General features: G+C 37.4%; 1 protein-coding gene across 1 annotated transcript; it reads left to right on the top strand.

Moving 5' to 3' along the window:
* The first annotated feature begins 2,577 nt into the window (after window positions 1–2,577).
* LOC126080563 (olfactory receptor 5G3-like) lies at window positions 2,578–3,528 on the top strand. The gene has a single exon (XM_049891757.1). It carries the CDS (start codon window positions 2,578–2,580, stop codon window positions 3,526–3,528), a length of 951 nt encoding a protein of 316 aa, XP_049747714.1.
* Window positions 3,529–10,292: the final 6,764 nt, after the last annotated feature.

Here is a 10,292-nt window from a genome sequence, read left to right as displayed (position 1 = left end):
GACATAGTTGGGGAGTAAGACTTGGCTCAAATGCCCCTGAGATCGCTTTCATTTTGTTGCTTCAGGTGTAGGCTCTTGAGCTTTTAGTTCTTTAGGGACCTGACTCTAAATTAGTAAAAATCGCCAAGAAAATGTTCCTTATATTCTTTTCAGTATGTGAGTCAATGTGCATGTCAGAGTGTGTTTCTCTACTCCCAGGCTGATCAAGATGAGGATTTGTCTTCTTCATCAAGTGCCTAGAAAGCCATGTCTTTTGGGGAAGGTTACCACTGTGAAGGAAGTTGAATATTCCATCCTTGCTTCTAGAAAATGATCATTCTCTCTGAAGCAGTTAAAAACTTAAAGAATATCTTTACAAAGGTAAGTAGATAGCATTTTGGATAATGTGAAGTTTTCGAAATATGATAGAGAAATATCAGAGTGTGTTTGATCTGTGAGAATACAACCTCCCCACCCGAGGGTCTCTAAAAAGAGCAGAATTTGGCATTTTGCTCGTATCTTTATGATACTAAACAACCGGCTTATGCAACTTTCTCTGAACTGAATTTTCTGCAGATTTTTGATCCTATGGAGGTACTGCAACATACACGAGGAATTGTAAGGGGTTTTTGTAGAAGACACAAAATAATTCCCATGTTCATATAAATATGGGAATTATTTTGTAGAAGACACAAAATAATTCCCATGTTCATATAAATAAAGAGCTGTTGTTGTTAGATGCCATTGAGTCGGTTCTGATTCATAGCGACACTATGTACAACAGAGTAAAACACTACCCTGTCCTGTGCCATCTTCACAATTATAGCTATGTTTGAGCCCATTGTTGCACCCACTGTGTCAATCTATTTCACTGAAGGTCTTCTTCTTTTTCACCGACATGTACTTTACAAAGCATGATGTCTTTCTCCAGGGACTGGTTTCTTATGATAACATGTCCCAAGTACATGAGACGAAGTCTTGCCATCCTCACTTCTAAGGAGCATTCTGCCTTTATTTCTTCCAAGACCTATTTGTTTGTTCTTCTGCCAACACCATAGTTTAGTTTGGTTGGACTAAAACTAGAAACAGTCTATGCTGCCTCCTAGCTCCACAGACCTTTCTTTGTATGTTTGGACAGGCATAAACAAAAACATTTCTACAATGAATTATGCTCCTAAAATAATCGTAGAATTGCCTATGTGACTGCTGAAAATACACTCTATATTATCATTAAGCATATAATAATGATAATGATAAAATAATAACACTAATAATTCAAAGAAATATAGTCACTATTAACTATTTGAAAATATTATACTTAATTTTCGCAGATTAATTATATCATTCAAGAGTGGTATATTATTTTGATTTCATTTACTGAGGAAATTAATTGAACTGATTATAAATATTATGTAAAACTAGATTTTTTCATATAAATTATCCTATATTATTATCTTTTAGTGATTTTGAAGAGCTTGATTTGATCTTTGTTTGACTAATGAGTCAGAGAAATTTTTTCTTGAATGTTTTGCCTGCATAAAATATTATGCATTTGACATTTTACATATATTATTACTAAAATTGATATTTTCTGGTAGATTTCAGGATAAGAGCCTTTAAAGAATTTTATAGAAAATATGGGAAATCAGGCTAAATTATTACTCTGCTGAATTAAGATATCTTTCATAAATTACATGTAGAAAATAAGTAGAGTTGAAGTCAGTCAAACCCACAGCAGACACATAGTTTTCAATGCAATTTCCAAGGCAAGTTGCTGTCTTGTATTTGTCAGACCACTTGATTTCAAAGGTAGGGTCTCTCAATTCCTTCTAAAGCATTATATTCTTTTATTAGAAATATGTGGTTAAAAGAAACTTCCACCCTCCTCCCTTTTGTTCCCAATCTGTCACCTCATATCCTTGGCTCTTGGTGCCCCTTTGACTTCACGTTTTCAGGGCAGCTCTTTATAAACATGAACAACTGTTAATCTTTTCTACAAATCTTCTTCAGAACGAATAATCTCTTTGATAATTATATAAGTTATCTTTCTTTACATCTCTTTATAATGGAGAATAGAATGATAAACACATATGTGAATTGTGTCTTAATAACAGAATGAGACACTTCATTTCATAGGACAGGAACTGCTGTGCTTAGTCTTTCCCGGGTGACTAGTGTTAGAGTCTGAATATCTCATCAGTTTTTTCACTTATGCTGTAAGTGTATTTCTAAGTGGGTTTTATTATCCTACCATACATTGAGATGAAACGTGGAGAATAATTCCCATTTCAAATACAATTTTAGAACTTGAGGGAGTTTTAGATCATATAGTTGGACTTTACTTTTGATGGGATGGTGTATAGAATTCAAAGAGATCAAGTGTGAATTGCTCAGCTTTACACAGGATTTTGGCACAACTACCCATCTCTAATATCCAGGAATATTGTGTCCCAGTTCAATAATATTTTAATGTGTGTCTTTTTTGGACCTGTTTAAAACAACCTGTCATTGGCTTAGTGTAACTGTTTGTAACTCTTAATGACTGTTATTTTACAATAAAAATTCCTTTTATTTGTTATAACAGCTTGCAACCAACTAATGGAAGATAAGAATCAGACAATAGTGCTGGAATTCCTTTTCTTGGGCTTCACAGATCATCTCCGTCAGCAGATTGTTCTCTTCATCATGTTTCTCTTTATTTACTTGGTCACACTATGGGGTAACATGGGAATGATCACACTGATATGGACCGATTCCAGACTCCACACTCCTATGTACTTTTTTCTTAGCCACTTGTCCTTTGTTGATATTTGTTCCTCTTCTTCCATTGCTCCGAAAATGCTGTGTAACATCTTTGTGGAGAGAAAAGGCATCTCTTTCCTGGGTTGTGCTACACAAATGTGGTTCTTTGGTCTCTTTGTAGCAACTGAGTGTTTCCTCTTGGCTTCCATGGCATATGATAGGTATGTGGCCATCTGTAAGCCCTTGTTATACACACTCATTATGTCCCAGCGGGTCTGCGTGCAGCTAGTGGTAGGGCCTTACGCTGTGGCTGTTGTAAGCACCATGACCCATACAGCACTGACTTTTTGCTTACCCTTCTGTGGTCCAAATATCATTAATCACTTTTTCTGTGATATTTCACCACTGCTCTCCCTGGCATGTGCAGATACCTGGATCAATAAGTTGGTGCTTTTCATCTTGGCTGGATCTATAGGAGTACTCAGTGGTCTGATCATCATGATCTCCTATGTTTGTATCGTGGTGGCCATCTTGAAGATCCAGTCTGCTGATGGGAGGTGGAAAGCCTTCTCCACGTGTTCTTCTCATCTGGCAGCTGTCTTTATCCTATATGGGACACTTTTCTTTATTTATGTTCGGCCTAGCTCAATTTCCTCCCTCAATATCAATAAAGTGATTTCCTTATTTTATACTGTGGTAATCCCCATGTTGAACCCCCTCGTCTACAGCCTGAGAAACAAGGAGGTGAAAGATGCATTCCGGAGAAAACTTGAAAGAAAAAAACTTTCGAATAGGTGGGTAAAATAGCATTTTTGTTTGTGTTGTTTCATAGACATTGATTTAGAATGTGTAGTAAAAAGAACACTGAACTGGGGACTAGAGGTTATGTATAATAAATCTAATAAATCCTGGATTTTCTAATTGACAGAGTATTTGAAAAATGAGAAGTTCTTAAATATTCTTGTTTCAATCTTGTTCTCTGTGGCATGATGAGGGCCACAAAATATAGAGATAGATTGAGAATATTAGTGTAAAAATATACTAGAGGAAAACATAGGTGAATATTTGTGTAACCTCGGGTGAATTCTTTTTAAACCAGACGTGTACACTAAAAGCTATAAAGGAAAGATGAAAGTACCACAAACAACATTAAAAAACAAGCAATAAAATGAGGGAGAATATTTGCAACACATATGTCAAACCATGGACTAATATCCCTAGTACTGAAAGAACAGTCACAAATTCACAAAGATACAAAAACATAAATGGGTAAACAAATAAATAGGCAGCTCACAAAAATGGGAATGCAAGTTGCAAAAAAATGTGTAGAAAAATGCTCAATATCATTATTGGTCAAAAGGCCAAAATGCAGTGCCTTTTCAAACATCAGATGAATCATTGATCGTGGCTACTGTTGGGAGGCTCCTATTTGACTATGGATACTCTTATTCTTTGCTTCTAGTGTATGAATTGCTCCATTTCTACAAAGAATTTGGCAGTTTCCATTTAAAATGCTAAATTAACATAGCATCTGAGTGAGAAATCCCTTGATTTAAAGTTTATACTGCAGAAATATAAATACCAATGCAGAAGATTACATATACGGTAGCATTATGTGTAGTGACAAAGAAAAGTAAAGGAAACCCACCACTGGATGGATTTTCCATCACTACATAGAATATCCTTCACTAGAAGAAAAGTATACTCTTTCTGTGAAATGATGTGCAGCTAATGAAAAGAATGATTTGGATATTCATGGATGGATCTGGAGAGAACTGTCGTATATAGTCATTGTTTGGTTAAAAAAATCTAACTGAAGACCAATGTGCATCACTGATCACGTTAAAAAAGGCATAACCCTGTACTATGAATAAATTTTCATGTGACTATGAACATGGAGAGAACTACGAAAGCATATACACTAACCTGTTAACACTGACTACTTCAATGGGAGTGGCATCGGAAGTAGGTAGGGAGAGGTTTTAGTCACGCACATTTGAGTTGTAGTTTATTCATGCCCTCTTGTTCTACCTGGGTTCAGTCCAGATATACTACTTTCATTCTATAAGAGATTGCCACTGGGCCTGTCTGTCTCTATTTATTAGAAAATTTGAAAAAACCAGGTTCATTATGGGCAGGCTTGGATGCATGGTCACATGTTGTCCATGTCCAAGAGCTCCTTCACTTGCCAGGGCCCAGAAACAGACCAGGCACTGTTTCTCAAAAGCCATAAATTTCTCTGCTGCAAACGGCGTGAACTTGTTTCTGAATCCCTGAGCCCGGACTATTATTATCCCATTGAGGCTTGCAATAGATTCCATACTGCATATGCTCCCACTACTACCACCTGCCACCCCATAGTGTCTGCTGGATCATGTGATCCAAATGTCAGGGCTGCTTGCACTGTAACTGGAACTTACCATAGAGCCTTTTCTTGCACTGTTGTTGTGTTGTTGGGTGCTGTCAAGTTGATTCCTTCTTATAGTGACCCTGTTTATGACAACAAAACACTGTCTTGTCCTGGGCCATTCTCAAAATCGTTGTTAATGTTTGAGTCCATTTTGCAGACAATGTGTCAATCCATCTCACTGAGAGTCTTCCTCTTTTTCACTGACCCTCTACTTTACAAAGCTTGATGTCCTTCTCCAGGGACTGGTCCCTTTTGATGACGTGTCCAAAGTATGTGAGAGAAGTCTTGCCATCTTTGTTTCTAAGGAGCATTCTGGCTGTACGTTTTCCAAGACAGATTTGTTTGCTTTTCTTCACCAACACTGTAATTCAAAGGCCTCAATTTTTCTTTGGTCTTCCTTATTCAATGTCCAGCTTTTGTATGCATATGAAGTGATTGAAAATATGGGTTGGGTCAAAAAAAAAAAAAAAAAGTGGATCAGGTGCACTTTATTCCTCAAAATGAAATCTTGGCTTTTAACACTTCAGAGATCTTTTGCAGCAAATTTGCCCAATGAAATATGCCCTTTGATTTCTTGACCACTGTTTCCATAGGCACTGATTGTGGGTCCAAATTAAATGAAATCCTTGACAACTTCAATTCTCCATTTATCACGATGTTGGTTATCGGTCCAGTTGTGAGGATTTTTTTTTTTCTTTATGTTGAGGTGTAATGCATACTGAAGGATGTAGTCATTGACCTTCATCGGTAAGTGCTTCAAGTCCTCTTTGCTTTCAGCAAGCAATGTTGTATCATCTGCGTATTGCAGGTTGTTAATGAGTCTTCCTGCAATCCTGTTGCCCTGTTCTTTTTCGTATAGTCCGGCTTCTCAGATTATCTACTCAGCATACAGATTGATTAAGTGTGGTTAAAGGATACATCTTTGATGCACACCTTTCCTGATTCAAAATGTGTAGTATCCCCTTTTCCTGTTTGGGAAGGACTGCCTCTTGGCATATGTACAGCTTCCGCAGGAGCACAATGAAGTGTTCTGGAATTACCATTCTTCTCAATGTTATCCATAATTTGTTATGATTCACACAGTCGAATGCCTTTGCATAGCCAATAAAACGCAGGGAAAAATCTTTCTGGTATTCTCTGTTTTCAACCAAGATCCATCTAATATCAGCAATAATATCCCTCGTTCTACCTCCTCTTCCGAATCTGGCTTAAAACAATATGGATGTATTATTTTACAGTTCTGTAGGTCAGAAATCTAACATGTGTTTCACTGGTCTAAAATCACAGTGTTGGCAGGACTGTGTTTGGTTTTGGAGGCTCTAGGGGAAAACCAATTTCCTTGCCTTTTGCAGTTTCTTCAACCTTCCCATATTTGTTGACTTGTGATTCCTTCCTCCATCTTCAAAGGCAGCAAAATTACGTCTCTCTGGCCATTTTTCTGTAGTTACATCTCCCTCAGACCACAAGTAGGAAAGATTATCCACGTTTTTAAAGACTCGTGTGATTAAATGAGAGGCCCTAGGTGGGGAAAACAGTTAATGCTCTCTTCAGCTAACTGAAAGGTTGGAGGTTTGGGTCCACCCAGATGCACCTTGGAAGAAAGGCCTAGTGATCTATTTTTGAAAAAATTCATCATTGTAAACCTAATGGAGCACAGTTCTACTGACATACATGTGGGGTCACCATGAGTCAGAGTTGACTTTATATCAACTGGTGGTATTAACTTGAACTTGATTTTTTTTTTTAATGCTACTGTCATTTCTTCTTTTTTAAAAATAATATATTTTACTTTTTTTGGTGAAAATATACGCAGCAAAACATATACCAATTCAACAGTTTCTACATAAACAATTCAGTGGCATTGATTATAGTCTTCATATTGTATAACAGTTCTTGCTATTCTTTTCCAAATTATTCCTCTGTCATAAACATAAAATTGCTGTCCCCTAAGCATTTCATCTAATCTTTCAAGCTGTTGTTGTTAAATTTGATCACATATAGATAATTCTTAGAAAGAGCACAATCTCAAGGCAGACATTCTTTTTTTTTATTGTGAAATGTGTGAAAGTTTACAGTTTAAGTTGGTCTCTCACACAAAAACTTACATATTGTTACATGACCCTAGTTGCTCTCCCTGTAATATGACAGCACACTTCTTCTCTCCACCCTGTATTTCCTGTGCCCATTCAACCAGCTCCTGTCCCCCTCTGCCTTCTCATCTCACCTCCAAACAGGAGCTGCCCACATAGTTTCATGTGTCTACTTGAGCTAAGAAGCACACTCCTCACCAGTGTCGTTTTATGTCTTATAGTCCAGTCTAATCTTTGTCTGAAGAGTTGGCTTCAGGAATGATTTTAGTTTTGGGCTAATAGAGAGTCCAGGAGCCATGTCCTCTGGGGTCCCTCCAGTCTCAATCAGACCATTAAGTCCGATCTTTTTATTAGAATTTGAGTTCTGCATTTGACTTTTCTCCTGCTCCATCAGGGATTCTCTGTTGTGTTCCTTGTCGGGGCAGCCATTGATGATAGCTGGGCACCATCTAGTTCTTTTGGTCTCAGGCTGATGGAGTCTCTGGTTTATGTGGCCCTTTCTGTATCTTGGGCTCACATTTTCCTTGTGTCTTTGGTGTTCGTCATTCTCCTTTGCTCCAGGTGGGTTGAGACAAATTGATGCATCTTAGATGGCCACTTGCTACCTTTTAGGACCCCGGAGAAAGGAACCATTCTTTACCAACTAAGCTACACTATTGTTTGGTTTAAAGAAGACTTCAGGGAACAATTTTGGTTTAATGTTTAAAGCTTAAAGATTATTTCAGGGCAATAAGTTTCAGGGGGTTCATCCAGCTTCAATGGTTTCAGAAAGTCTGGATTCCATGAGAATTTGAAATTTCTGTTCTGTATTTTTCCTTTGTTTGAACAGGGTTCTTCTATAGAATCTTTGATTAAACACTCAGTAATGGTAGTGGGGCCCATCCAGATCTTCTAGTCTTATGACAAAGGAGGCAGCTGTTCATGGAGGCAATTAGACACACATTCCATGTCCTCATTCGATTCCTGACTCTCCCTCTTCCCCTGTTGCTCCAGGTAAATAAAAACAAATTGTTGTCCTTTGGATAGCCATTGTCAAATTTTTAAGATCCCAGGCACTATGCAACAAACTAGGGGGCAGAACAGAAACTCTAAAAAACAGTATTAGGCCAGTTAACTGGGATGTCCCATGAAATCATGACGCTAACTTCTGAACCAAGAAAACATGTCCCATGAGATGTTTGGTTGTATGCAAGCAACATCAGTAGCTACTCTATTTATTTATTTTTGGTCATTGTTGTTGTGTTGTAAAAATGTATATGACAACATTTGCCACTTCAACATTTTTCAGGTATACGGCTTAGTGATATCAATTACATTTCTCACATCAATTTCTTTTCTGATCTCAGCCAGCTTACTTCCCATCACCTGATGTAACTTTATCTTTTTCTTGAATCTTTATATGTCACAAAGTGCATGTTTCTATTTTTTTCATGTACCAAAGAAGCATTTTTCTATAGTTTTATCTGTTAGAACAATTTTTCTCATTATTTTTTATGTTCATCACTTAATCATTTAATGAAATATAATTTTTTATGAAAAATATGTTTTATTTTATTTTTTGTTTTTAGTTGGTTTTAAGAAGAATACTAGGAAGATATACTTTTACCCTGCCATCTTTAATCCAAGGTATATATTTTAATTGATATTTTGGACTTAGCTCAACAAATACTTATATAACACCAATTAGTGACAACCTTCTGCAATAAAAAAAAAAAAAATAGGATGCTTAATAAACAAAACAAAACCTGCTGCTGTAGAGTTGATCCCAAGAAATGGCAACCCCATGTGTGCAGAGTAGTGCTAAGTGCAGTAGGATTTTCTGGGCTGTTATCTTTATGGAAGCAGATCATCAGGTCTGTCTTCTGTGGCACTGCTGGGTGGGTTTGAACCACCAACCTTTTGGTTAGTAGGCAAGTGCAAACCATTGAGGACAATCAGATACTTCACAGGAGTTACCAATGAAATGTTATGGGAGTTGATAGAATAAGAAACCACATCTTCTGTTGGGATCAACAAAAAGATTCTCAGAGAAGGTGGTGACTGAGAGTTTAGTCTATCTCAACAAGTTCTACACTTTCTTCTTTCTTAAGTGACCCTTACATGAAAATAACTTCCCTCCTTCTGTCCCTCCTTCCCTGCTTCTGTTCATCTCATTGCTACTGTCTGGAATGCTTTTCCCCTTAACCTCAGCTTAACTAAATTTTACTTGTCTTCTGGACACTAACTCCTTCCCTGAAAATTTCATCATCTACTCCATGTCACAGTGATCTGTTCTTCTTTGGATGTCGAGTGAATTTTATTTATTTTTTATTACTCTGAGATAAGCAAATGCTACATATTGTCTCCCCAACGATGCTGTTCCTGTTTCCTGTTGCTGCTGAGTCGATTCTGAGACATAGTGACCCTGTAGGACAGAGGAGAACTGCCCCATAGGGTTTCCAAGGAGAGGCCGGTGGATTCGAACTGCTGGCCTTTTGGTAAGCAGCCAAGCTCTTAACCACTGTGCCACCAGGGCTTCAACTATGCTTTAGATTCCTAATATTAATAAATAATGTTAATGAGCACTTATTCTGTGGTGGACATTCTTTTAAGTGCTTTAAATATATTATTTCATATAATCCTTCGAACACCTTTGGGAACTAGAAATTGTTGTTTTTTCTTATTTTAAAGATGAAGGGAATGAGACACATAGAAGTTTAAAGTCTTGCCCAAAGTGACCCGGCCAGTAAATTGTGGAATTGAGATTTACACTCAGTGAGTGTGAGGCCCTAGAATCCAGGCAGCACACCACTTCATCCCAGATGGTGCTGGCCTTTCAACGCATCATGGTTCACTGATGGAAAAGAGGGCTCTCTTTTTGCAAGAAGGATCCTAAAGGAAAAGAACATGGTATTCTCAAGAATACTCTCTTTGAGAAAAAATAAGTTGGGGAATAAAACTTTGCCTAAATGCCACTGAGATCGCTTTAATTTTGTCCCTTCAGGTGTTGGCTCTTGAGCTTTTAGTTCTTCAGGGATCTGGGTCTAAATTATTGAAAATTCCCAAGAAAATGTCCCTTATTCTCAGTACAT

This window comes from Elephas maximus, chromosome 7 (genome assembly GCF_024166365.1).
Source record: "Elephas maximus indicus isolate mEleMax1 chromosome 7, mEleMax1 primary haplotype, whole genome shotgun sequence".
Taxonomy (NCBI): Eukaryota; Metazoa; Chordata; class Mammalia; order Proboscidea; family Elephantidae; genus Elephas; species Elephas maximus.
Note: the sequence above shows the minus strand (reverse complement) of the source record. Positions and strands in the feature narration are given on the sequence as shown.

What these genes read in the sequence shown, in the direction of transcription:
- LOC126080563 (XM_049891757.1), top strand. Translation starts at nt 2,578, where the DNA reads ATGGAAGATAAGAATCAGACAATAGTGCTGGAATTCCTTTTCTTGGGC.